Below are 27,253 nucleotides of genomic sequence, written 5' to 3' on the forward strand. Positions count from 1 at the left end.
ATGGGGCCAGTGACACATGGCCAAGAACACATGTGCACATACAGATGTCTACATGCACACACACACACACACACACACACGCACACACACACACGCACACACACACACATATACAAAGCCATGACTACATGGGGCCAAATGACCACATGGCCAAGAACACATGTACACATATAAATGTCCACACACACAGGCACATGCACGCACACACACAAAGCCAGTATCACCTGGGGCCGATAACACGTGCACATACAGATGTCCACATGCATACACACACACACACACACACACACACGTATGTACACACATACACGTGCACACACGCAAAGCCATGACCACATGGCCAAGAACACATGTGCACATACAGGTGTCCACAAGCACACACATGCACACACACACACACACACACACACACACACACACAGCCATGACCAAGTCTAAGCTAGAATGTAACACAAGAGCTACCAGACACCTAAGTCTCCAAGGCAATGAATGCACAGATGGGACAAACTGGCGTGTATGAGACAGTAGGGTGACCAGCAAGCACCCTCACCTCAGCTGGAAAGGAGCGCTGAAACAGGGGGAAGTCACGAGGACCGCTAGATGTCTGCCAAGAAGAGATCAGAGCATGGGCTTGCCTGGCATCCCCAGCACCGGGCAGGCTGGGCCCCAAAGGGGCACTGTGTGCATGCTGCCCGGACGCGGATGGGGACCTACCGGTCACATAGGGCCCCAGGGGCATCTGGTTGTAGTTGATAATCCCTCCCGGTCCAGGGCCCCGGAAGTTGGGCCCAAAGCTGTTGTTGTACATCTGTGAGGAGCCGAAAGCGCCCTGGAGGCAAGGACCAGCTTTACAGGTGACAACCGGAACACTGCCCAGTCCCCACCCAGGAGCACCCACCCCTGCGACAGGGGGACTCAGGCCCGCCATGCAGTGTGCAGGCCAAACCTGACCTGCTGGATGGTGGGGTCACCAGCACGGTTGGTCAGGCGACTCAGGATGCTGCGTTCGGACATCTGCAGACGGGCAGCCACCGGGGGGATGCGTGACAGCATGGAGGGCAAGCGTGTCACGTCGGCTTTCATGTCACTCAGCAGCTCCTCCAGCTGATTCAGGACTGCAGGGTGGGAGGGCCTAAGAATGGAGGGCTTGGGTCTGCCCTCCACAGCTGCCGCACAGATGGCGGCCAGGAAGGTGCTCGTACAAGCGTCATGGCACACACCCAAAAGTGGACACCGTGGGACATTCCTCACCAGGCTCTCCGAGAGCCTGGGCAGCCCAGGATTACCATTTGGAGAAACAAGGTTTGGAAGGAAAACTCCTCCAGGGGCCTCTCCTGAGAGAAAAAAAGCTCCAGACCCTTGACCCTGAATTCCTTCTCTGGTCTCTAGGCCCACAAAGCATAGCTAGACCTTTATGTGTGAGACACAAAGTGTTAGATATTCCACTCTGGGCTGTGTCCTGCCCCCAGGGAGCCTGGGAACCCCCAGACCAGAAAGGCAGAGATCTGGAGTAAGGCTCAAAGGAGACTCTGAACAAATTTTCCCCTTCCTAAATTCCAATGCCCCAAGATGGCGACTCTTAAGATTCATTCCTGCAGACACAGGGCTCGCACATGCCTGCACAGTGTGAACACTGGTGAGCCCTCCAATCTGCCATATCTCTGTGCTGCCCACTGCAGCCTGCCCCCTCCTTGTTGGTATCTCTATGAAGGACTTAAAAGGGTGGACCTTGTTTCCCTGCAGGTAAACTGAGGCTCTAGAACAGAACTGTGTCTCCTGGTCCCAGAAGCTTCACCCTCTGCACATCTGCCCTCTTTTCAATACCTCCAGTCTAAGCCAACCGTGCTCCCTGGGCAAGATTGGAGGTGCTCCCTGAGAGGTGAGGAGCAGGCTCACTCACCCTTGTGCAGGACAGCGTTGGCAGGCTTGTTCCCAGCGAGGGACTCCTTGGATAGGTGCTGGTGGCTCTCAGCAAGGCACTCCACCTCTGCCAGGCGAGCATTGAGCGCCATGGCTGGGTGGTTGGGATCCTGGGTCATGTTGAGGTACGCTGCCCTCCGAAGCTGCTCCTCGATCACCAGCGCCTGCTCCAGCAGCTGGGGGGGTGGGGTGGACAGCACTGGCCTGGCCCCTCCTCCCACAGAGTCACTGTGCCCCTCCCCCCACTGAAGCCGAGGCTCTGGGCTGAAAGGGGAGGAGGCTCTCCTTCTATCGCCCCTCTTAGCCTAGTCTATTGGCCCTAGGAATGTTCCACAAACCGAGTTCTCCAACCGCATCCCCTGAGCAACACTGGAGGCTTGCCTGCATGGGTTGACCGTCTCCTCAGAGAGCCTGGCTCAGGTCTAGGTACAGGGATGGGTCAGGAAGCTAACATCCTTGAAGGCCTACCTTGAACCTACGGGCCAAAAACTTGTTCTTCATCTCCAAGTAGTTGCCCTTGTGAATCTCAGACTTGAAAGGTTCATTGAGGATCGTGTACCTCGGGTCATTCTGAATGTCCTGCCAGCGAGCATAGCCATGCCTGCGGGGTACGGTTAAGGGTGAAGCTGGCCACAGGAATGAGAGGCTTGACAATACGGGTGACGTGGGAGCAACCGGGCCCCAGCTTGCTGTCTGTGCGCACCCGGGCAAGTCACAGCCTCAGCTGCAAGATAAGCATGCTGGCAATGAAGACATCAGTGACATTAGTAGACTCGGACAGATGCCAGACAGGGCACCAAGGCCTTTGAGTGGTGACCCCATCCCTGCACCCAACATGGACATGGGTAAGTCCTGGCCTCTAAAACCTAATATGGCCTTATCCAGAAGTGATCAAAAAGAGGGTGAGGGTCCTAAATCCAACGACTGTGTCAGGAAAGGGGGTTGGGGCACGACGCAGCCAGATGGGCAGATGACAACAGAATATGACAGAGACACACAGAGGCTTGCCAAGGAGCATCAAGGTTTTGGGAAATCGCCAGAAGCTGGGAGATGAAGGAAGGTCTTCCCTGGAGCCTGTGGGTCCCCTGAGGACTAGAGAAACCGACCAGAGTCCTCCCAGCCTGACTGAGCAAGGATACGTCACGATGCCTGCCAGCAGCCAGTAATCATGACGGCGGTGCCAGATTTCGTAGATTTTCCCCGAGGACACAGCCGCCCGTTCCTCATTCTGCCACAGCGTGTGCAGCTCTGAAGAGAGAGGCCGAGGTAAGCAGAATGAAGATTCCCCCACCCCTGGCTTACACACAGGCTCCCTCAGCACTGGCCATCAGAGGCCCATTGGTCCAGTATTGCTAAGAGGGGCATACGATGGACCATCATCAAACATTCACGCCTCAGAATAAGATTACATCAGCCCAGACTCCTGGGAGCCACAGTGAGTGGGACCCACAAGTGGGACCAAGAGCCAGGTGCCAGTCTATGGTTCCGCCTCCGCACCTGTGAAACCGCCATCCGCAATGTTGAACATGAATTTGAATTTCCCGTTCTTGTCTTCTTTCTTGCCCTCCTCGTCTTCCTCTCTGTCGCCGTTTTGTTGAGTCTCCACGGGCTCCTTCTCCTCAGTCTTGGGGTCATCTGGGGTGGGGTGGGGTGGGGGGAAGGCCATGTTCACCATCTATCTAGAAGGCATTACTCAAAGCCCTGTCTGGCACCAGGATGCTGTGTGTTCATCACATGGGCCCTTAGAAAAGGAGAACCACCCCACCCGCTTCCATTCTGAGCAGAGGCCCGTTCCAGGCCCCGGAACTCCTCCCCCACCAGACAAGAAGCTCAGAACGACACCATGAAGGGAAAAATCAAATCTGACTGGAGGGTAAAACTGCTCTAGAGCAAAGAACCTGAGCCTCAGAAGTCTGTGACCAACTCTTCTCCCTCCCTGGGTGACCGGGGTGATAGAAGGGGTGGGGAGAAGGATGGGATGAATCTGTCTCCTGAGAAAAGAGCCATCCTCATAGGAAGAACCTGGGGGTTCAGGCTCCGGGGCTCTGGCTCCCGCGGGGACCCCTGACAGCGCCCAGGTGGCTGACCAGGAGGCATGAGGCAGGGCACAGGAAGAAGGTCCCCACCTGGCCTCAAATCTCTGCTGTGACTCAGGCTCAGCTCCAGTTTGTCTGGGATCGGTTCCTTGTCCGGCAGCACTTCCTCTGCAAACAAAACAAGGAAGGGGGGCTCGTGGGCAGAGAGGGGCCCCCTATCCATCAGAACTCAGACCCCAACAGGCACAGCCTAGAGAGCCCCCTGGGGGGTAGGCCTGGCCTCTCTACAAGCGCCTTAGATAAACCCACCTTCAATCCAGGTACACCAGATACACTTTAGATCAAAGTGACCCACATGTCAGTCGAAATAGACGTGCGCACGTGAGTTTGTGTGTGTGCAAAGGGTGTGTGCACGTGAGTGTGAAGGCCAGAGGGGGGCGCTTGTGTCATCCTTGATTATCATCCTCCTTGTTTGTTTTTTTTTGTTTGTTTGTGACAGTCCTGTTAAGCCTGGGTTTGACTAGATTGACCAGCAAGCCCCAGGGCTTTTGTCTCCCAGTGTCCCCAGCCCTGGGCTTACAGGTATGTTCTGTATTCTGGGGTCGGTTGGTTTTGGGGGTGAGGGTTGGTTTGGGGTTGAGTTTTCTTTGCTTTACAAACCGAGACATCTCCCAAAGTAAACCTGAAAGTCAAATCTATGAAAAGGGTGATAGTCATCACTGACTACCTGGAGCGTCTTCAGCAGAAAGACACTAAACACCAAAACAAATACTCAGCTAACCACATGGCCTGGCCTGGTACTACAGTCACAGTGGGATTGTAGCATGAATCTTCTCAAGATTTGACTGATCATAGCAAATACCGTCAAGTAGATTAAAATAAGACCTTAGCAGTATAAGTAATTACCAGGCTCTACCTAATGATCTGGAGCAGAATTAAGAACCTTACACCCAGATGTCTTTTTTCAATACCCAAAAGGCATTTACAAACTCCAGCTGAGTTAAGCCAGAAGGCAAGTTTGACAGTATCGGGTGGACTCCTGTTTTCAAACAAGAACCTTGTCATCAAAACATAACCCAAGGACCCCAAACGCTACAGGACAGGATTAGAGTCTGTAGAGAGAGACCCCTTACCCCTTCCACTGGCAGGCGACGGGACACAGCCAACACCCAGGCAGGGTACAGACTGGAGTATGGTTCCCTGACTTGCCCGAGGCTTCAGAGGATGTGCACTGTTCCTAGAGAGGCCTACCTTTCAGAGGCTGCTGCGGAGAGCCCTGGACCTTCTCCACCTCTTCCATCCTCTCCTCCCGAGCTCTGTCCTTGCTGTCTGAGTTCTGATGCTTGTCTTCACCCTCTGCTCTGTCCAGGGAAGTTGGCAGGGCCTAGAAGGACAAGCTAAGGAGCTGCAGGACCTGGGCCTCAGCAGAGATGCAGGGCAGGGAATATGCTCTGGGTTGGGAGCCCTCAATCCCAGATGTCTCCCCTTGCTCCCTGCCTGGTTCCCCCAGGCCCAGCAACCAGAACTGGGAAGCCAGGAAGGCCAGGGGAGGTTTACCCAGCTGGGTCTGACCAAGCCCCGCCCACATTTTCCACTGGCCACCGGTGACTTCTATACCTGGATTTCCAGGGACTTCTTTGGCTTCTGCATGCCTGACTCCTTCTCGTCCGTGTAGCCCAGCTGGGCTTCCATTTTGTCTGCAGTATCAAGGGAAAGAGGTGAAACAGGTAGGTGTAGACAGAACACGGGAGCAGGGCGGGGAACAGGGTAGGGGGAGATGAAAGAGAGGCCTGGTTTTGCAGGTGCTCCTCAATGGGAGACATGTTCAGGAGCTCATGATGAGCTGGTCTCCAGGCCAGGCTTCCAACTCAGACCCTTGTAGGAACTTGGCCTGGCTGGGGAGGCCGCAACAGGTACTGTCAGGCTGGAGTGAGCCCAGCATCGCAGTTACCCACTGGAAGCAGGAGAGGGGTGTGGCCCAGGGTTGGATTTCTTTTGGGGGTTATGGGGGTGTTCGGCAGGAGCCACTAGGCAGTGGCTTTAGAAAGGCAGATTGTGTGGCACCTGTGCGAGCACAGTCTCAAAGCTGTGGCTAAAAGTCTGACACGTTGTTTGGGCCGGAGGGACCTTCCCACACTGTGACTTACACATTAGACTTGGTCCACCTCCCATGAGCCAGAAGCCCTCCCAGACCCTCCCTAAGCCCAGACCTGGCAGGCCCAGCGGAGCCGATGGGGGCTGTGCAGGGCTGGCAGGCACGGGAGTGTTGGGGTCCGAGGAGATGACCTCGACCGGCTTCTTGCCCTCGGGCCCCTCGGGGACCAGGTCTGGGGTGCTGTGTTTCCCGTTGACATGCTCAAATTCCTGCACCTGGGGCAGGAAGGGACAGTGGTCACCTCTCAGAGACAGCCCACAAGACGGAGAGTGCCGTGGGTTTGGGGTGCCGCCCTGCCCAAGGTTAATAAAGTCAAACACCCTTCTGACCCAAACTTCTGCCAGTGTCCCTGTTCCTTAGAGCCCACCCTCCTGCCCTCAGTCTCCCAACCCTCACCCTACAGGGCTCCTCCAGTCTCCCTGTGGTCTGTCTCAGACCTAGGTAGCTGTGTGGCCTGAACTAGGCATTTGTCCTTTGGCGGCTGACCCCCACCACAGGCGGTGCCAGGGCCACGTGCCAGCCAGAAGGCTAGTAGAGGCTTTACTCACCCACCTTCTTCCTAACCAGCGACATGACCCCAATACGCGTGAGCACATGCTGCCTGGACAGGCCCTCCCGGGGCACGCCGTCTGCGAAGGTCTCCGCACCGTCTGCGCCCGGCTCACACAGATGGCGCATGAAGAGCGATACATAGGCCCTGGGGTGGGGGGTACTGGGGCTCAGGGAGTGAGGGGAGGCTGGTGGGACCCCTAGGGACCTCTCCCATGGAATCCTGCACCACAGCAGACCTTGAAAGCAGGTCTGCTGGGGCCAGGCTCCCTGAAAGGCAGAGGAGCCTCCCTCACAGGGGACTCCTCCTCCTGGCCTAGATGACCAACCTCACTATCCCAAAGAGTGTGGGAAAAGGACCACTGGGTAGGATTTCCTATAACTCAGCACTGCCCAACACACCACGCCCAAAGACCTGACAGCTATGAACTCTCCAGGCATCCTCGGCCAGGAGGATGTAGGCACCGTCCACTGGAGGACCCACTCCACCAGGCATCGGAGGCCACATTTCACTGGGACCCTTTACCTGAATTCCTTCTCACTCTTCCCACGAAGGTCCCGCACCAGCCAGTGGGAGTTGAAGGCATCCTGAGGAGGCATGCCCCAGCGCATGATAGCATTCAAAAAAGCCTTCCTCTGTCTGGCATTGAAGCCCAGAACCTGGCCAGGGTGGAGGAGGGTTGTGACCTCAGATAATGTGGACAGAATCGTGGGATGGGGAAGAAGAACAAGGGACACTTGAACCCAGAGGGTCCCTGAGCCGGAGAAAACCTTCAGTCGTCCCTTCACACCCCAGGGTGTAAGGAGTTGGCCTGGAGGGGCTGGGGACCGTGCAGGACCCACCTCAATGTTGCCCCCAACCCGAGCCAGAAGAGGCGGCAGGGGCTTGTCCCTGTCACTCTTCAGCTGCCTCCTGGATTGTCGCCGTCCACCTAGGGAACAGCCCACCACAGACCCTCAGGCTGGCGTGCAGAGGCTCCACCAGCACCCTTGGGATGACGAGACCCTCGGCACCTCCTCCTAAAGCTCCCATGGGCACCCCACCCCATCCCACCCCTAGCAGCACCCCCGGATCACACACTAACACTCACTCTGCCCTTCTGGCCTCTCCTCAAAGTCTTCGTCCTCGTCCTCGGAGCCGATGGAATACTCTGACTGGTTGTCCGAGAGCTCATCCTGCCACTCTGTAAGCAGAGGGGCATGGAAGGGGCCCGCCCCAGCCTCCTGCACCCAGGGCCAAGCCGAGCTCCCTCCGCACCCCACCCCCAGCCTAGTCACAGTCATGATGAGAATGGCCACCAGGTACTTTCTCCGGACCTCAGTTGATAATCCCAGCCCAGGCAGCCACACGGGAAGAACACTACTACTCTGCCGGTTCCAGACTCTCGGAGGCTCATCCACTCTGCGGCCAACCCTTGCCTGAAGCCACCTGACCGATGGCCAGCTCATCCCCACACCTGCCTGCAACCCCTTGTTCCCACAAGTGTAGCTGCCCACTCCCACTCTTGCCCCTGTGTCTGGTACAGCGTCTACCTGCCGCACGCCCCACCCCCGCAGCCCCCGTGGCGGCGTGCCCCTGCTCACCACACGCACCCTGGTCCTCCTGGGAGGCGTCATTGTAGTTGACCTGCTTGCGGATACGCTTGCCCTTGCCCAGGTTGCGGGCCAAGTCCTCCTGCTGCTGTTCGTAGTGATGACGTAACAGCTTCTCCCAGTAGTCGGGGTCCACGTTCTCCTCCTGCTTGATCACCTCCCTCTCTACCTCCTCCTGGGGATGCAGGTGTGGGGGAGAGCTGGGCACACCCAGTTTCTCTGCCACACCTCACCCACCTTCACAAGCCCATTGGGCAAGTGAGCGGGGTTGCCTACTCCAGGAAGTCCTCCCTGATCACGCCGGTCTCCCTGCCTCACTCCACGTGTACGACCCACGGTCTCGGTGGGGAACTGTGGAGCCCCAGGCACTGTTCTCGGGGTTCATGGCTTTAAAGGGTAATATAAGCAGCGCCCATATTTGCAAGGAGAGTCGCAGGGGCTCAGGGGATATGGAGGGGCCGACAGGAGCGACTAAGAGCCATGGGGCGCAATCGGGCTTTTCACGACACAGGAGGGAGATGAGGTAGAATGTTCTAGAGCAGGCCAAGGCAGAAGCATGGTGTAGGATGGAGGGTGGGGAAAGGCAAAGGGGGCGGGGTCCCGAGCACTCAAAAGGCCTTACCACGCCGTCCTCCTCGCGGACCACGTACTGTGCCACCTTGAAGGAGCTCAGGTACTCGTTCATGTTCTGCAGCTCGGTGTCATCCGTGGCGTCCTGGTTTCGATCCAGCAGCTTGGATATGGCTGCGTCGTCATAGTGGATCACACTGCTGTCTTCTACATCTTTGTTATCACCTGCGGGGTGGGCGGGGCACAGCGTGTAGCACAGGTGCTCAGGACCTATCACCTGCGGGGTGGGCGGGGCACAGCGTGTAGCACTGGTGCTCAGGACCAACCTCGGGATCAGCTACTAAGAACGGCTTTCCCACTGGGGTGATGTCAGTGACCGGGCAAGGAAGCTACGGCCTAACCTCGGCAGGAGTGGCAGCTCCCTCGCCACCCACCGACAGAGGGCAACCAAAGGAGCAGCCACGGGCAGCAGAAGACCTCCTCTTGGTAGCAGCCACCTGACTAAACAAGGCTGGGAGTGGCTCAGGTGGGCCCCCTACCTGGCGGGGTGCTGCCGTGCTTTTTCTTTGCGCCGGCAGCCAGAGATCCGCCCTTGGTGGATTGTACATCAGGGATGGGTGTGGTAGGCCTCTGGCCCTGGGACATCATGCCTGAGAGGCGGAGGAGGAAGAACATGGATTCAGAGCACTGAAGGGTTAGGGGCAGCAAGCAGAGATGCCACCCTAGCCCACTCTGGGAGGTGTCACAGGCTGGGAGTAGAGAAAAGGGCAAGGACCCTTGAGTCCCGGATGAGCATGTCTCAAACAGGCCCACCCCAAGCCCCCATGACACTTCCACAGAAAAGAGGCCCACCTTCCACGTCGTCCTTGAAAAGCTCCTCTGTCCCAAACTTAAGAATGTCGTCGAGCTCCTGCTTGGTCATGGAGCCCGACTTGGAACCCAGGCCGGGCCGCACCACGAGGTGCGTGAGCATCATCTTGCGCTTGGCCACCTGAGTGATGCGTTCCTCCACGGAGGCCCGCGTCACGAACCGGTATATCATGACCTTCTTGTTCTGCCCGATGCGGTGAGCACGGCTGAAGGCCTGGGGGAGACCACAGCTCAGCACCCAGGGCCTGACTCAGGGCTCCAGGCCACAGCTGGGTGCACCAGGGAAGACCACGTATGTAAGCCCGCGGCCATGCAAGGGGCAGCCTGATCATAGGGGGAGGTGCACTGTGCATCTGCGCAGACTTCGGTGTGCGGCAGCATTGTGGCCTGGTGGCCAGTCAGGTTCAAAGTGAAAATGGATCTGGGTGTGACTACAGACAGACATGCAAGGGGTTGTCAAGAAGTATCCTGCATGCTTGATGGAACTCGAGCTTCCTGGGATTCCAATGGTGCATCATGGGAAGGCAGCCTACACCTCATTGTGTGTGGTAACGGGACAGCAGAGCCCTGTGCTGGAGACACAGCCACCTTGAGGGTAGCCAGGCCTGGGAGCTGCCTGGAGGCTATGACTGGGGTTCCATTCTGTCTCTATAGAATATGGCTCTGGTGAGACACTGTGTATAGCACACGTGTGTGTGTGTGTGTGTGTGTGTGTGTGTGTGTGTGTGTTTGTGCGCGCGCGCACCCAGACTGTCAAAGTGTATCATGTTCTGCCGCAGAGTGAGGTGACTGTAGAACATCGGGGGTTCTGTTCCTACAACACCCTGCTCTCTTTCCAGCCGTCCGTTTCTTCCGCTCCCCTATGTCCAGCAGGCTCCCTATAGTCCCCATCTCCTTCAAAACTGACACCCTGTGGGTCTTGTGACTGACTCCTTTCATGACCAGGGCCCGAAGGTAATGGGACCAATGTGGGCTGGCATTCAGGTTGCTGTGTGTCTTGAACATGTCCTCTGGCCTCTCTGAGCCATTTTTGCTCCCCTCTCCGTTCACCGCCCAGGGCCCCCTTTTAGGCTGATGCTTCACACCGAGGGGGTGGGGCACAGAACCAGGGGTGTAGGAATTAGTGGGGAAAGGACAGAGGCAGGAGGTGAGAGAGACACAGACCTGGATGTCATTGTGGGGGTTCCAGTCTGAGTCATAAATGATGACCGTGTCTGCTGTGGCCAGGTTGATGCCCAGGCCACCGGCGCGCGTTGACAGCAGGAAGCAGAACTGTTGGGCCCCCGGAGCTGAGAAAGAGGCCGACAGGCATGTGTGAGTTAGTGAGCACACCTGGGCAGGGGTCGGGTGCAAGCAGACAGGGGAGCAGGAAACAGAGCAAAGGTCCCCTGGCAGAGGCAAGGGCGGAGGCTGTGATTTCAGAGGTGCAGCCACATCTGCTGGGCTCACCCAGTCCTGCCGAGGTCAGGCCCGGGCTGAGTCGGAGGGAACCGGGAAGAGAAGGGAGCCAACCTTCAAGGGCCAAATAGGTATCAACCAAGCAGGGGCGACTAGTTTGTGGCATTCCCTCACAGTCTGGCTTCTTCTTGTACAACTCTAAGGCTGCTTAGAGAATTTGTTATCTGCTGAGTCTCCACAGAAATCAACAGACCATAAAAAGTCTCTGGCGTGGTGGCACACATGTAACCCAGCCCTGGGAGACTGAGGCAGGAGGATGGTGAGCTAGAGGTGAGCCTGAGCTTTATAGTAATCCATATCTTAATAATAATAATAATAATTAATAATTAATAATAGACAAGTTGGGGTCTAAGGACTGGTGTGTTTCTTCCATATGCAAAGCAGACTGGAAAGCACTGTTAACTGGGTGCTCAGGCTGACACCCCGAGACACAGGGTTACCCTGAGAGGGATGAGTACCATTGAATCTGTCGATGGCCTCTTGCCGGAGGCCCCCGGTGATGCCCCCGTCAATCCGCTCATACTTGTAGCCCTCATACTCCAGGAAGTCCTCCAAGAGGTCCAACATCTTGGTCATCTACAAGGAACGGGGACACCACATCGGTAAGAGAACAGAGATGCCCAGGGTGAGGGAACATGCCTGAAGTAGGCTTCCCAGCCTCACCCATCACCTACCATCCATTCTGCAGAGGAACACCCATCCATAGCCGCAGGCACAAGCCGCTGGTTCCCTCCCATTTTCCCAAAAGAGTGGCCCCTGGCCCTTCTGCTGGCGTTCAATGATTTGCAGGTGCAATGCTTTCTTCTCCCCTTAACTACTTCCAACCAGCTGACTACATACACACACATACACACACACACACACACACACACACACACACACACACACACACACACACACACACGTCCCTCCCAGCTCCTGTCTGGTCCCTTCCTGTCTTTTTTTTTTTTTTTTTTTTTAATTTATTTATTTTATTTATGAGTACACTGTTGCTATCTTCAGACACACCAGAAGAGGGCCTCAGACCCCATTACAGAGGGTTGTGAGTCACCATGTGGTTGCTGGGAATTGAACTCAGGACCTCTGGAAGAGCAGTCAGTGCTCTTAACCGCTGAGCCATCTCTCCAGCCCCACCTTCCTGTCTTTACATAATTCATCTATATGGAAGTACCAGCCAGCTCCTCCCTCGAAGCATGGGGATTTGGATACTACCCTCTGAGAGTTGCTTATCCCTCCCACAAGATTTGAGCCTGAGGTGCTGTTGTCCCTACTCAGTGTTCAGCGCCTGGCCTGTCAATTCAGACCTGTCTTCCATGGCACAGGGTGGTAAGAAGAAGCTGGACAGAGGAGAGGTTTATCACACCAGCCTAGTCCCAGGGGCCGGAGGGCCAGGTACAGGGTGATGAGACAGGGAAATACACTGGTCTCTATAGCAACCAGAGCATCCTCACGAGTCTGTGCTATGCCAGGGACTTGAGGCCTTCCGCCCACAGGCAGGCTGACTCTGGGTGTGCACTGGCTCTGAGGCTGCCCACCTGGGAGAAGATGAGCACTCGGTGCCCTTCATCCCGCAGCTTCTTGAGCATCTTCTGCAGCAGCATCAGTTTCCCTGAAGACTTGACCAGGGAGCTGCCATCGTAGGAGCCATTGGGCAACACAGGGGCCTCCTGTGGACATGGCAGAACAGAACCTTGGTGGCCCTTCCTCTTGCATGGCACCATGGAGACTATAGTGATGGACAAGTGCCTGTCCATGGGCCACCTGCCCATCTGCACTACTGAGCAGAGAGCACAGGCTCAATAGTATGTGTCACACAGAACCTGGCCCCAGACACATGCATGGCCCAGGCCTGCCAGTCCTACTCTCTGCCTAGCTCTGAAATGAAGACCCAGGCCCTTTCCATGGAAACTGGCTTGGTCACTGTGATCCCTGGAAAGCATCTAACGGTGCCAGCCCTCTGGCTCCAGAAGGGCAGATGGGTCTAAAGGCAGATCTGGGAAGGTTCCTGAGCCACACACGGACCTCCAGTAGCCTGAAGTAGGGCCACCTCAGCACAGCCAACCTTGTCTCTGCAGCAGTGAGAGACCTGGGCCTGCAGGTGATGAGTCTGAACCCTAAGGGCAGCGATGGGGTGGTCTCTCTGAGGCTCCATGAGGAACATCAGCCTCCCGTGACCACTGCCCTGCGCTGGACCAAGTCCCAAGCCCAGTGCCTCACTCGCTTCTGCCACTCAGATCACACAGGAAAATCTGCCTGAGGAATGAAGGGAAGCCAGGTCAGCCCTCAAGGCTCCCTGGAGGCCCAGTGCTGAGGCTGGGGAGGCTTTGGGGCTACTGGGAGGGGGTGGGAAGAAATAACCTGGAGCAAGCAGTAGGGAGACGCAGCTTCGGAAGGGACAGAATGGAGGCACACATCACGTCTAGAAGTCATACCAGGAAAGGAACGAAGGACAGGCCAAGGCACCTAACCATCGGCACCTTCCTTAGAGCCCACAAGAAACCCACATAACAGGCAGGCACCTACACACTGGCCACAGGGAACATACCACACCACACTGTCCATAGAGAACACATGAAGAACCAACCATGGTAATTCAACCATGGTGCCCAAATGGGGACCTGTATGGATGGTCACAGGGAAGCCACCATGGCAGCCGCAGAGATCTACTATGACCATAGCGAACTTCACCACGGCAGCCATTTAAACCCACCATGATGGTCACGGACGACCCATCACAGTGACCACAGAGAACACAAGAGCCAGCAGAGACCTGTAAAGACCTATATGATAGCTACAGAGAACCTACTATAGCAGGGAATCCACCACACCAATCACAGGGACCCTCCAAGATGGCCACAGGGAACCCACCACGGCAGCCACAGGGAACCCACCACGGCAGCCACGGGGACCCACCACGGCAGCCACGGGGACCCACCACGGCAGCCACGGGGACCCACCACGGCAGCCACGGGGACCCCACCACGGCAGCCACAGGGAACCCACCACAGCAGCCACAGGGACCCACCACGGCAGCCACAGGGAACCCACCACGGCAGCCACAGGGACCCACCACAGCAGCCACGGGGAAGAGGTACGGATGGTTGCAGCACTTCTTCAGATCCATCATGATGTTGAGCAGAGACACCTGGTTGCCGCCCCCCTTGGAGTTGAGCGCCTCAAAGTTCCGCGTCAGGATGAACTTGTAGTACTTCCTGCAACAGGGTGCAGGGCAAGGTTGGCTGGACACCCCGAGATCCCACTAGACTCCTGAGGGGCAGACTCTACTTTCAAGAGGGCTGGTGGTGTCCTGGGCACCACGTACAGACAAAGACGTCAATGGGAGACATTAGTACAACTGAGGCAGCCTGACTGTAATCACTGCAGTCCACCAAGGGGAAGAAAATCAGTGAGCAAGGCCTCCTGTCAACCCCAGGAAACGGTCAGGAAAGCCAGGTGGGGCCTGCGGGAAGGGGTGGCTGAGGACACAAGGCCAGGAGAAGGGCCAGTTGCTGCAGGACAGGGTGAGCGTCAAGTGCTCACTTCTGCATCTGGCTCAGCTCCACGCGGACAATCAGCTCCGTCTTAGCCGGCATGTTCTTGAACACGTCGGCCTTGAGCCGCCGAAGCATGTGCGGCCCCAGCAGGTCATGCAGCTTCTTGATCTGATCTTCCTTGGAGATGTCAGCAAACTCCTCCAGGAAGCCTTCCAGATTGCTACAACAAAGAGTCAGGGTAAGTGCCAGAAGCAGAGAGCCAGAGTAGACCACAGCCCTCTGCGGAGGAAATCGGGCCCAGGGCGGATGAGGCAGGACAGAAGGCCGTGGCCAGCACAGGCCAGCGGCCGGTGCCGAGTGACCATTCAGGCTCCATCTGAGCCTGCATCCCACCTGTCACCACTATTCTGAAGTTCTCAAAGACAACCCAGACTACAGTAAAGAAGACCAAGGCTGGCGAGCCCTCAGGGTGACTTAGCCCAGCGTTCCACAACCTGCTCTTGAATCAACATGGAAACACGCACCCTCTTCTCTGAACCCCCTCCCCCATTCAGAGCAGGCCTAGGAAGGAGGGCGCCATCTCTGCTCCATCTCCACCCCACCCCAGATCTGGCCTCTGTTTGCCATTGCTAAGCTCACATGGGTCACTTAAGTCACTGTGGGCTGGAATGAGCCAAAGGTAGTAGGCAGGGAAGCACACGGGTAGGAACCCAGGAGAGGCCCCAGGGCCTTCTGTGATAGAGCTGAAGAAAACCGCGGTTTGTTGGAGGCGGCTGTAAATTCCCCAGGAATGCTAAGACCTTCCCTTTCAAGATCATCCTAGAATACTCCCCATGTTCCCATTTCACTAATGGGGAGACTGAGGTCCCCAAGCAGTTCTCAGAGCCAGCCTAGGCAGCTGCCATGCCTTCACAGGGCTGTAACCCATCACTTCCGCCAGGCCCAGGGGACGCACTTGAACCTCTCCGGGGTCAGGAAGTTGAGGAGATGGAACAGCTCCTCCAGGTTGTTCTGGAGGGGGGTCCCTGTCAGCAGCAGCTTGTAGTCGATCTTGTAGCTATTCAAGACCCTAAAGAACTTTGGGGAGAAGAGAGGGGGATGTCAGGAGGCGCAGAGCGGCGGCCACACCGGAGGGATAAGCCCCCCAAGGCCAGTGCCTCCTACCTTGGACTGGTTGTTTTTGAGCCGGTGAGCCTCGTCCACTACGAGGCAGGCCCACTCAATGGAGCCCAGGATGGCCTGATCGATGGTGATGAGCTCATAAGAGGTGAGCAGCACGTGGAATTTGATCTGCACTTCCTTCTGTGGGAAAAGGCAAGAATGTGGAAGGAGATGGCAGGGACGGACAGACAGACAGACAGAGACAGACAGACCAAAGGGATAGGGACAGAACTGAGAAAGTGAATGAGAACCCCACAAGCATTCCGGGGAACCCTGGGGGGACAACACTGGCAGCAGGGACATCAGGGCTAAAGTACAGTGCCCTAGAGAAGGTGGCACTGCAGAAGATGAGTGACATTGCCCCCCCATCACCGCGGGCTCCACGCCCACACTTTCAACTAGTCTCGGGTGGAAAGTGTTTAAGGGTATCATTGCAACCACAAGTCCTGGTGGATACGTATGAGAGACTGGGTCAGAGCCCACATAAATCACAGGCCTGTAATCCTAGTGAGATGGGGGGGCAGAGACAGGAGCCCACAGGCAGGCCAGCGAGCCCAGTATATGCAATGATGAGACCCTATCTTGAACAGAGTGTGTGGTGTGAGTGTGGGTGTATGTGAGCCACGGTGTCCACGTGGCTCAGAGGATAACCTCAGGAGTCGATTCTCCGCTTGTTGAAACTTTGTCTCTCCTGTTCCTGCCATGCCGTGTACACCAGGCTAGGTAGCCTGCAACTCTTTAAAATGATCTCTATTCTTGGAGAGTCTCACACAATAGATTTGAGTCATCCTCGTTCCCATCCCCCATATCCTCCCCTACCATCCTAAGTACCCAATTGCATATTCTCTCGTTCTCAAGTAAATAAAAACAAACGAAAACGTGGACCCTGTGTTGATCGCTGGCTAACTACTACTAATCATGAGGCCCGGCCTGCAGTCTGGGTTTTTTTTTTTGTTTGTTTTTTTTGTTTTTTTTTTGGTTTTTTGAGACAGGGTTTCTCTGTGTAGCCTTGGCTGTCCTGGAACTCACTCTGTAGACCAGGCTGGCCTCGAACTCAGAAATCCGCCTGCCTCTGCCTCCCAAGTGCTGGGATTAAAGGCGTCCGCCGCCACCACCACCCGGCTGCAGTCTGGATCCTACGCCCAGTGGCACTCCATTGGAGAAAACTGGCCTTCCCTCTCCCGGCAGCAAACAGCTTCTTATCTAGGGGTGAGACTCTGTGCCCACTTCTCGTCTGTGCTAGGATTTTGTGTGGCTCGAGCTTGTGTACACCTGACGCATGCTGCCACAGTCTCGGGGAGTTCGTTTATGTATCTGCCTTGTTGTATCTAGAAAATGCTGTTTGCTTTCTAGATACCTCTGCCTCTTAAGAGTCTTTCTGCCTCCCCTCGCCCATTCCACACATAGCCCTGAGCCTTGAAGGGAGGCCTGCAGGGTTCTAAGCTGTCATTCTGCCTTTGTTCCTGTTTTGTCCCAGGAGTGCTGGGATCACAGACACACAGCCCACAGCTGGCTTTTTTACATGAAGTCAAGGTCGAAACTCCTATCTCAGGCATGCACGCCAAGCTCTTCCACCCACTGGGGTACCTCACAAGTGAAGCCTGTCATCTCTCTGCTCCCAAGAGCTGCTGGGTCGAAGCCTATCCTATGACAAGACCCTCTGGGGAGAACACCAAGACACCATGCCAGTATCTACTTGCTCCGTGCTCTCCTGGGATAGATATCACGTCTCCAAGATTCATCTCCATCTGGCCATTTTTCGTTTTGTTTTGTTTTGTTTTGTTTTTGAAACAAGACTTGGCAGGTAAGAGTTATTTGGCAGTGGCTGGAGAGATGGCTCAGCAGTTAAGAGCACTGACTGCTCTTCCAGAGGTCCTGAGTTCAATTTCCAGCAACCACATGGTGGCTCACAACCATCTGTAATGGGATCTGATACCCTCTTCTGGTGTGTCTGAAGACAGCTACATCCTCATATAAATAAAACAAATAAATCTTTAAAAAAAAAAAAAAAAAAGTTATTTGGTTAAGCTGTGGTGGTTCTCACTCCAGTGTGGGCGGTGGTGTCTTTATGAGAGGAGTCGCACCCAAGGAGGATGCCCGGTAACAAGAGGCAGAGGCAAAGAAGTATCCATAAGCCACCATAAGAAGTTCTCAGGCACCAGAAGATGGAAGAGGTGGGTGGATGCCTCCTAGGGCCTCACAGGGAGCCTGGTTGACCAGCTGGCCCCCAGCTCTGTGGAGCTAAGCCTCGGCAGATGACGCGCCATCACATCCGTACAGAACAACTGTGATACCGGACCAGGAACAAGCCAGGAACAACTGTGATACTGGCCCAGGAACACAGATGTTGCAGAGCTCGGTGGCCCCGGAGCCTCCTGGGTAAAGACAGCACTCACCTTCATGCGGAATACTTTCTTCCCACCGCGAATGGCGTTGTCCTCAAAGGAAAACTCGTTCTCACGGATCACAGAGCGGCTCTCCTTGTCCCCCGTGTAGGTGACCACGTAAAAGTCAGGCGCCCACATCTCAAACTCCCGTTCCCAGTTAATGATGGTGGACAGGGGTGCGCTGACCAGGTAAGGCCCCTTGGAATGGCCCTGCAGAGAGAGCCTGAGGTGGTGAAGCTGGCTGCCAGCGGATGGCACCAGACTCTGCCTGCCCAGACCCCCACCTGCCCAGACCCCCACCTGCCCAGACCCCCACACCTGCCCAGACCCCCACCTGCCCAGACCCCCACCTGCCCAGACCCCGCCTGCCCAGACCCCGCCTGCCCAGACCCCCACCTGCCCAGACCCCCACACCTGCCCAGACCCCCACCTGCCCAGACCCCCACACCTGCCCAGACCCCGCCTGCCCAGACCCCCACCTGCCCAGACCCCGCCTGCCCAGACCCCCACCTGCCCAGACCCCCACACCTGCCCAGACCCCCACCTGCCCAGACCCCCGCCTGCCCAGATCCCACCTGCCCAGACCCCACCTGCCCTCCTGTCTGCCCACCTCCTTGTACAGAGAGTAGAGAAACACAATGGTTTGTACTGTCTTCCCCAAACCCATCTCATCAGCCAGGATAGTGTCAGTGCCCTGGGCCCAGGAGAAACGTAGCCAGTTGAGGCCCTCCAGCTGGTAAGGGTGCAGCGTGCCTCCTGTGGAGTCGATGTACCAGGGCTGCTTGTCGAACTTGACTGTGGGCTGGGGGAGGGGGTCAAGATCAGACACAGCCTGAATCCTGAGGCACCAGAGTCCCGGCCTTTGCAGGCACAATTCCGTCTGTCTGTCTAAAAGTCCTTCCTGCTCTGCCATCTCTCGTCACTGTGCTTAGGTGTCACCTAGAATGTCTCCCCCTCCAAGAAACACTTCCTGGCTCCACACCTCAACGCCTGCAAAAGCCTGGCTCGCTCTCCAGAATGTCACTGTGCCCCCCTTTGCCCTGTATCTTCGGGTCACTTTCCCAATAAGGTCCTCCCCACCATGGGCCCTAGATCCTCCCCACCATGGGCCCTGGTCTTTTGGGGCTTTGGTTGTTGCTGCAGCTTAGTTGTTTGTTTTCTCAACGATGTAGCCAAAGATAACCCTGAACTTCTGATTCTTCTGCCTGCAACTCCTAAGTGCTGGGGTCAAAGGCATGTACCACTACACTCTGTTTCAGCTGAACCAAGATGGTCAAGATTAACAATGGAAACCAAGGGCCTGTATATGCTAGGCAGGCCATCTACACACAGAGCTGCACCTCCAGCCCACGGTGGGCTGCTTCAAACAGCCCAAAGGGGTCCTGCATGGTGGCGCATGTCTTTAATCCCAGAACTCAAGGGACAGAATCAGGCGAGCCTCTGAGGTCCAGACCAGTATGCTCTTCTCACTGGCCCACCCAGTCTTGCTGTTGCTGACAAGGGCCAGTCATGAGGGCCGGGGGAAGGGTCCTTGAGAAAAGACCCTGCCTCTACTGCCACACATAGGGTGGCAGACCTGCTAATGCCATACTGCTGCCTCCGCCCTCTCTCCACTCACGTCCACAACGGGCGTATCGGGTGGCTTCTCTTGTTTATCGTCCTTCAGTTTCTTGGCCTTCTTCACCAGCCTCTTGGGCAGCCTGGCATCTTCTCCCAGCATCAGTTCCCTGCGGAGAAGTGTCAGATACAGATGAGCAAAACTCAGACCTAGCGGAGCGGGAGCCCCGGCCAGCACACCGGGCAGCCAGCACACCTGTGGCCCCAGTAGGCCTGCTTCAGGTTGTCGTAGTAGGGGATGTCGATCTCATCGATTTCCCAGGTGCACTGGTCGTAGGGCAGGTCCTTCCACTTGATCAGGTAATGTACGTCCCCCTTCTTGTCAAAGCTGCAACACAGGAGGTAAGGGATGGGAGAGGCTCTCCAATAGGTCCCAGGCAGCCCTACATAAAGCATCCATCCACTCACACATCCACCCTCCTAGTATTCTGAGAGCTCTAGAGAGGCTTAGTAGCTCGCCCAATGCCACTGGGCTTGCAGGGAGAGATGAAGATGTGGGGGACCATGACAGAGACACCAAGACAGGGACAATAGTAAGAGGCTCTGCTAACGGAGCTCTAAGAAGCGGCGGCCAGTGTCCTTTGCAGCCTCTGCTGTGGGGATGAGACCATCCCGCTCTGTAATCTCAACACAGGAAATGACACCATCAGTGTCTTCCCTGATCAGAAACTTCATGTCCTAACATGAAAAGTCAAAGTGTTTTGCAGGAGCAATCCGAGATGAGGGTCCTTCCCTACAAACAAAGAATGATGCAATCCCTGCGGGTGGGCCAGCCTCTTCTAAAGATCCCCAGGGTCACAAGCCCCACAGTGGCCACTGAAAGAGGCCTCAAGGTCTCCAGCTCAATCTGAGCAACTCAGCAACCAGCCAGGAGAGCCCAGCAAAGCCAGGGCGTTGGGGACGGCTGGGGACAGCAAATGGATTGGGAGCCATGGCTGCAGGTGGCCTGGGGACCATGAACAGCAAGGCCAATTCCCAGTCACCATGGAAACCGGTAGCTTATTTTCACTGAATAATTGGTTGTTATGCACACTCTGGGAGATTCACCCGCTCCTCTTTGTGGGTGCAGAGGAAATTGTCCTTTTTGCTTTAGCATGCATTTTAATATAAGAAACGGGGTGGGGGTTAGTCAATCTACGGTGTAGCTCAGGTACCTGGAGTCTGGAAATGGGAAGGATGTTTCATAGTCACTAAGAGACACACTTCCTGTTGCCCACAAACTACTCCAGCAAGGCTTTAGCAAACCCTTGTTCCATGAGGACCAGCTCAGACATTCATAGACACAGAGGTTCTGAACCTCTGCCTTCATAGCAATGCCTGACAGGACCTGCAGTCAGGGACAGAATGGCTAGCCACCCATCCCAAGTTGGAAAGCAGACAGAGCTGTAAACAGGACGAAAGTTCAGAGTTCCAAGCTGCCCCCATGATAGGCACTCCGGGCCTGCCCCAAGGCCTGCTGGCAGCCACCACCTGCCGTCCAGCACCTGTACCCAGAAATCAGCAGAGGCTCCCACCACCCACAGCTTGAAAGCTAGCTCCTCCTGCCCATGCCCTTCTGCGGGGCCTCCTTGCCCTGGCTGTTCTAAATACCTGGGAACACGAGACTTCAGGGACGAGGTACACAGGGACTGAGGACTCTGGGCAAGAAAACCCTAGTGCTACCAAAAGACACTGGGTCTAGTTCCCAATCCTGCAACCTCAGCTGTGTGGCTCCAGGCATGTGGCTCATCAGCCTTGCTGAAATTACTATTATTATTGTTTATTATTATTAATTATTATTATTATTAAGATTTTGTTTTGGTCTGGACAAACCCATGCAGTCTTCAATCCCAGGACTCAGGAGGCAGAGACAGACAGATCTCTGAGTTTAAGGTCATCTCTGCTCTACACAAGAAGTTCCAGGACTGTCAAGGCTACATAGCAAGACCTTGTCTCAAAAACAAAGTGTTTATGAGTACCTGTGGACATATGAATGCCTGTATGTATGTATGTATGTATGTATGCATGCATGCATGCATGCATGTGTGCCTGGTGCACACAGAAGTCAAGAGAGAGTATCTGATCACCTAGAACCAGAATTGCAGGAGGTAGTGAGCTGCCATGTGGGAGCTGAGAATCTACCCCAGGCCCTCTGCAAAGAGCAGCAGTGCTCTCAATTACTGAGTCCTCTCTCCAGCCCCCTTGCTGAGAGGGAGGGAGAGGGGAGAGGGGAGGAGAGGGGAGGAGAGGGGAGGGGAGAGGGGAGGAGAGGGGAGAGGGGAGAGGGGAAAGGGGAGAGGGGAGAGGGGAGAGGGGAGAGGGGAGAGGGGAGAGGGGAGAGGGGAGAGGGAGAGGCACACACACACACTTTGAGACAAGAGTTCTCTGTGTGTCCCAGGGTTGTCCTGGAACTTGCTGTGTAGACCAGGCTGGTCTTGAACTCACAGAGATCAGCCTGCCTCTTGCATCCCAAGTACTGGGATCAAAGGTGTGCACCGCCACAACCACCTCATGCTGAGTATATTCTTGCGTGTCCCTCTTGAGACCATAACACTCACCAATCCTTTCTTGGACCTGTTTAGCTACCAGAATCATCCCACTGACCTCAGTCCTTAACCTGAAGGACAAGCCTGGGACAGCACAGGTCCCACCCCACACCACCCCTTCCATTTTGTGTAAGTTCACAGACAGTTCAGCATGTTTCCCTTCATCTTCGTGCCTGTGGGACTGTCCTGCTGTGAGTGAGAATGTGGAGTGTGAGGGTTCCGTGCAGGGGCGCGACCCTCCTGGCTGTGCAGCCACATCCCCTGCAGTGAGGCGTCCTTACCCACCTCCTGCCCTACTGAACCCATTCCTAGCACCGACACACTCACCTGTGGTTCAGGATGCGGTGGACCATCATCCACTCGGGCTTGATGCCGTAACGGTAGAAGCGTTCCTCCATCTTGGCGTAGAGGGGGTCCTTGTTCTTCCGTTTCTCGCTCTTGCCATCCTCATCGCCAGAGCCGTAATCAAAGGGCGGTGGTTCGTCCATGTCATTCTTTCTTTGGTAGTTTCGATACATCACGGTGTGGTACAGCTCCAACTACTCGAAGAGTATGGGAGATCGGCCGCTCACCCTGGTTCCTGGACCAGCCCCTTCAGCCCCCAAGCCCTTTCCTCAATGGTTAGTCCCAGTTCCCACCCATGACTGAGGGAAGCCCCAGGCTCACACGAGGCCAAACATGACCGTGCGGCCCCCAGGGTCTCACCTGTAGCTCCTTCACCCAGGAGCAGTGCCAGTAGGAGAGACCAGCCCACTTGACAAAGAACTCTCTCTCAGGTATGCCCTCCAGAGGCCTGGGCGGGGGCATGCCTGGCTCCACCTCTGGTCCTGGCAGCCCCACCATAAAGGGAGCCGGGGGTTCCGTCCACCTCCAGTGTAGGATCCTCTGGACTTTGCCCTTCAGCGGGGGACACTGTGGAACAGAGGATGGTCGCCATGTTCAGGGTTAAGTCGCAGGGCAGAAGCTCTCACGACACTAGACTTGTTACACAGGGCCCCCAGCCAAAACAGCATCATGGGGACTCTGTGGTGCCAGCCCTTCCTAGGGAGCCCACATATTGCTCTGCATCGAGAGATGAGCAACAGAGCTTGTGGGTCCAAGTGGGCCCTCTGTCCTTGACAACGTGATGACGACCTTCCTCAGGACCTGGCAAGTTAAACGAGGGTGCATGAGCCCTCTACACACATAGGACAGAAGGAAACCATAAGGTCCACTCAGTCTGAACAGCAGAGCAAGGAGACAAACCCAAGAGTCTGGACACCCCTATCCACACAGCCTCACGGTGCCTCACGCCCTGCCTGAGCCCAAGAACAGTCATATCATACCCTGACGCACGGTCACCCACAGGACGGGAGCCGTGCCTGACCAGCAAGGACACTGCAGCCCTGACCACTTCCTCCACCCAGCAGGGCTGCACGCAACCTGTGCGTCCGAGCTTGCTGGGGCAGGCAGGCCATCTCCCTCAGCCCACGCACACTCCGGCCCTGAGGACCATGGGACTCCAGGGAGCTGCTGGCTGGCTGCTCAGAGCAATCAATTGTCACACCTCAACACCAGCGCTCTGAGCTACCCCCAAGATGGCCTGGGGTGGCCATGGCCTTCACGAGCACGGCTCTGAGGCCAAGCTGGACTGAGGGGAGATGGTAGATTTAGGGAGATGGTTCTGTAGAGGAGGGCAGGTCTCAGCGCAGCCGCCAACCTTCTGTGTACTACACAGCCCTTCAGCCTGGTTCCTTGCCTGTTAAACTGGCCTCTCTTCCTCTGCCTCAAAGGACTGTTGGCATCAGAGCACAGGTGTGAACATGCAATGCACACTACATGTCCCAGAAGCAATCATACTCTGGCCTCTGAGGGCAAAGAGCAAGGAGGAAGAAGCGAGATGGGAAGGCAGAGTGATTCTCTTGGACTTTGGGGGTGTAGCGGGACTCCCTTCCCAGACCTTGGCCCACCCGGCCTCAACTCCTGCAGGAACGAATCAGGAAACAAGGCACTATACCCCATTCTCAGGAAAGCTATGAAGGCCACACCCATCCAAGGGGCCTGTCCATCCCCTACACTGACAAGACCATATATACACTGGCACACAGGCAATACCAACACACAGCAGGAGTCCAGATGCACACACAAGACAGGAAAGCTGTAGTCCAGCCCAGAACCTATGGGATAGGAATCCCAGCACTGGGAGACAGAGCAACTCCACACATGGGACTTTCAGCTGTCTATGGTGACCAGAGTCGAGGGATGAAGACATGGGGAGAACGCTGTTCTCTCCCATCATAAACTGAGGCTCCAGCTCTGGGACCACTACTCTTGTCACTTGCACAGCCTAGGGACACCAGGCCCAGGGTGACTCAGGGACCCAAATCCAAGTGGAAATTTCTGCTGCGGTATGGTCTCAGACAAGCTACTGTGCCCTCTTGAGCCTCGTAGCACTGAAGAGAACTTTTGGTGAAAGTTTGCCTGGTATATAGGCCCTGGGTTCCATTCTCAAGCAACTCCCAAAATAATTCTCGTAAGTCAATTAAGGGATGGAGTTATAGCTCAACGGGAGGGAGGCCTCCTGGGTTCATTTCCCAGTAGGAATGCGAAGGGCATGAGGTTCTTAGCTCAGAATAAATTCTCAATAAACTGTCCTAAGGGAATTTAGGAGAGAGCAGGCAGGGTGAGGCGGTGGGAGTGGTCTTTTGTGTGTTGGGGCGTGGCTTGAGTCAGCAAGAGCAGACTCAGTGCTAGGAGGGCGGGGCGTCGGGATGGGGCGGGGCGTCGGGATGGGGCGGGGCGTCAGGGCGGGGCGGGGCGGGTGGTGTAACACTCACTGTACAACGCGGGCAGAGCCATTCACCGTTCGGGATCTCCGGCAGCGGCGGGTTGAGGCAGTGCAAGTGGTAGGAGGAGGGACAGGCATCACAGCACAGGAGCTCGCCACCGTCCTTGCACACGCGGCAAAACTCCATGTGGTCATCCTCCTCCTCCTCGCAACCACCCTCCTCCTCTTCCTCATCATCATCCTTCGGCTCCCACTGGATCCCCTCCTTCTCCTGCAGGGAGGAGTCCAGGTGGATGCACCTTGGGCAGGGTCCCCTTCCACAGGCGCGCCCGGTCCCAGCCAACCCTAGCCCGGACCTGAGCCACAGCTTACACAGTGTGGGCAGCTCCACTTGCCCTCAGGAGCCTTCTCCAGCTCCGGGTCCAGGCAGACAAGGTGGTACGCCCTCGGGCAGGTGTCACACAGAATGATCTCCCCTCCCTGCTGGCACACCTCACAGTAGTCCTGGTGGTCTGTCTCATAGCCATCACCATCGTCAACTAGGATGTGAGAGAGGTAATGGTGGAGGTCTGCCATGCTTGACCGTTTCCACTACCCCGACCAGACTGGCGTTTAGATGATTTCAAGCGGATGGACAGATAGACCGAAAAGTAAAGAAATGGGGGGGGGGGGCGGCTGTGGCGTGTGAAGGTGGACAGAGATGAGGGAGGAAGGAATGAAGGAAAGACAGAGCGAGTATGCATGGAGAAAGAATAGCAGAGAGGGCACGCCTTTAATCCCAGAACACAGTAGACAGAGGCAGGGGCATCTCTATGAGTTAAAGGCCAGCCCCGTCTACATAGTAAGTTTTAGACCAGCTAGAACTATGTAGTGAGATCCTGCCTGTCTCAAAAAACCAAGAGAGAGGGAGAGAGAGAAGGTGGGTATTTGGTGGGTCAGGAGCTGAGTGGGTAACTGATAGGGACCTGGGGTGAGCTTTTAAGTGCCTGGCCCACTCCCCCTCTGCTAGGGTCTAGTATTAAGAAAGCCTGACTTTCTAATTTCTTTCTCGTGGTAGACAGACAGTAAACAAGGGTGGCTGAGAGAGCACAAGGTTGGGAGAGGCTGGGACATGAGGATGCCCTTCCCCCATTCTCTGCACCACCACCACCACCTGCCCCTATCATGGAAAAGGCCCCACTTCCCATCATGGAAAAGGCCCTGCCTCCCATCATGGAAAAGGCCCCGCCTTCAATTATGGAAAAGGCCCTGCCTCCCATCATGAAAAAGGCCCCGCCTTCCATTATGGAAAAGGCCCCGCCCCATCATGGAAAAGGCCCTGCCTCCCATCATGAAAAAGGCCCCGCCTCCCATTATAGAAAAGGCTCCGCCCCATCATGGAAAAGGCCTCGCCCCCCAGGCCTTACTCCTCTTCTTCTTGCGCCTCCTCTTGTTCTTCTTGCCCAGAGCTGCAGAGCACTCAGAACGCACAGAAGAGCTGTGGATGCTGGCATTGTCCAAATCTGAGTCCTCCCGTTCATCCTCCTCGCTCTGAAGGGAAGGAGGTCAGGCTGTGAGTCCAGGCCTGCCCTGGCGATTTGGGTAAGGCAGGGCCAAGGAAGCTCTGAAGAGTCCCTGTGGCTTTGCTCTGTCCCCCAACCCAGCTAGAAACATGTGCTAGGGCACAGCCTGGATGCCCCACCATCCCACCAACTCGGGCTCTCCGGACCTCTGACACCTCCACAGTTCTGCTCTGCACTGCTTCCCCAGGCTCTGACTTCCATCTGCCGAACTACACAGCCTTCCAGGGCCACCCTAAAGAACCCCTCCCCTAGGGAATCTCCACAGATCTCTCCCCAGTGGACACACCTGATGGACCAATGGCTCCTTAGGAGCTGAGCTAGCCTACTGCATCTAGGGCAGGATCATGCTCCTTCTACACCTAGGGCAGGGCCGTTTTCCATCCAGAGCAGCCAGCCTTGAGACCTGGCACTCTCCCCCACCAAATGACTGAGAAAAGCTTCAACCCTCTTCTTCACCCTCAGCAGAGCTGCTGAGTCACAGCTGTGCTGGGCTGAGGTGAGAAGCCAAGACCTGGGGCTCCAGCCAGCCTGGTCAAACAGGCCACCCTTCAGGGCTCCACCCAAAGGGGAACAGCTGGGTACAGACCCT

At 56.0% G+C, this 27,253-nt stretch overlaps 1 protein-coding gene across 8 annotated transcripts in view; it reads right to left on the reverse strand.

Moving 5' to 3' along the window:
* The window catches only part of Chd5 (chromodomain helicase DNA binding protein 5), a 52,592-nt gene that overhangs the window by 4,020 nt on the left and 21,319 nt on the right, over nt 1–27,253 (reverse strand). The window contains exons 7-41 of one of the 8 annotated variants that reach the window (XM_076933631.1): nt 26,509–26,632; nt 25,475–25,641; nt 25,152–25,373; nt 23,041–23,247; nt 22,663–22,874; nt 20,007–20,138; nt 19,812–19,920; nt 18,804–18,995; nt 18,203–18,403; nt 15,810–15,944; nt 15,601–15,722; nt 14,692–14,865; nt 14,222–14,363; nt 12,687–12,818; nt 11,610–11,727; nt 10,858–10,982; nt 9,676–9,907; nt 9,363–9,473; nt 8,876–9,048; nt 8,245–8,428; nt 7,752–7,844; nt 7,504–7,592; nt 7,187–7,320; nt 6,664–6,808; nt 6,167–6,326; nt 5,574–5,653; nt 5,208–5,340; nt 4,047–4,124; nt 3,418–3,555; nt 3,060–3,168; nt 2,389–2,521; nt 1,901–2,096; nt 952–1,115; nt 715–829; nt 551–604 (exon numbers count right to left, since the gene is read on the reverse strand). In XM_076933631.1, the coding sequence (XP_076789746.1) occupies nt 597–604; nt 715–829; nt 952–1,115; nt 1,901–2,096; nt 2,389–2,521; nt 3,060–3,168; nt 3,418–3,555; nt 4,047–4,124; nt 5,208–5,340; nt 5,574–5,653; nt 6,167–6,326; nt 6,664–6,808; nt 7,187–7,320; nt 7,504–7,592; nt 7,752–7,844; nt 8,245–8,428; nt 8,876–9,048; nt 9,363–9,473; nt 9,676–9,907; nt 10,858–10,982; nt 11,610–11,727; nt 12,687–12,818; nt 14,222–14,363; nt 14,692–14,865; nt 15,601–15,722; nt 15,810–15,944; nt 18,203–18,403; nt 18,804–18,995; nt 19,812–19,920; nt 20,007–20,138; nt 22,663–22,874; nt 23,041–23,247; nt 25,152–25,373; nt 25,475–25,641; nt 26,509–26,632 (4,989 nt within the window). In that variant the 3' untranslated portion in view covers nt 551–596. Of the gene's footprint in view, nt 1–550; nt 605–714; nt 830–951; nt 1,116–1,900; nt 2,097–2,388; nt 2,522–3,059; nt 3,169–3,417; nt 3,556–4,046; nt 4,125–5,207; nt 5,341–5,573; nt 5,654–6,166; nt 6,327–6,663; nt 6,809–7,186; nt 7,321–7,503; nt 7,593–7,751; nt 7,845–8,244; nt 8,429–8,875; nt 9,049–9,362; nt 9,474–9,675; nt 9,908–10,857; nt 10,983–11,609; nt 11,728–12,686; nt 12,819–14,221; nt 14,364–14,691; nt 14,866–15,600; nt 15,723–15,809; nt 15,948–18,202; nt 18,404–18,803; nt 18,996–19,811; nt 19,921–20,006; nt 20,139–22,662; nt 22,875–23,040; nt 23,248–25,151; nt 25,374–25,474; nt 25,642–26,508; nt 26,633–27,253 lie in introns of all 8 variants that reach the window. The other 7 variants (XM_034502470.2, XM_076933630.1, XM_076933632.1 and 4 more) reach the window with 7 other exon arrangements.

Source organism: Arvicanthis niloticus, chromosome 5 (genome assembly GCF_011762505.2).
Source record: "Arvicanthis niloticus isolate mArvNil1 chromosome 5, mArvNil1.pat.X, whole genome shotgun sequence".
NCBI classification, from domain to species: Eukaryota; Metazoa; Chordata; class Mammalia; order Rodentia; family Muridae; genus Arvicanthis; species Arvicanthis niloticus.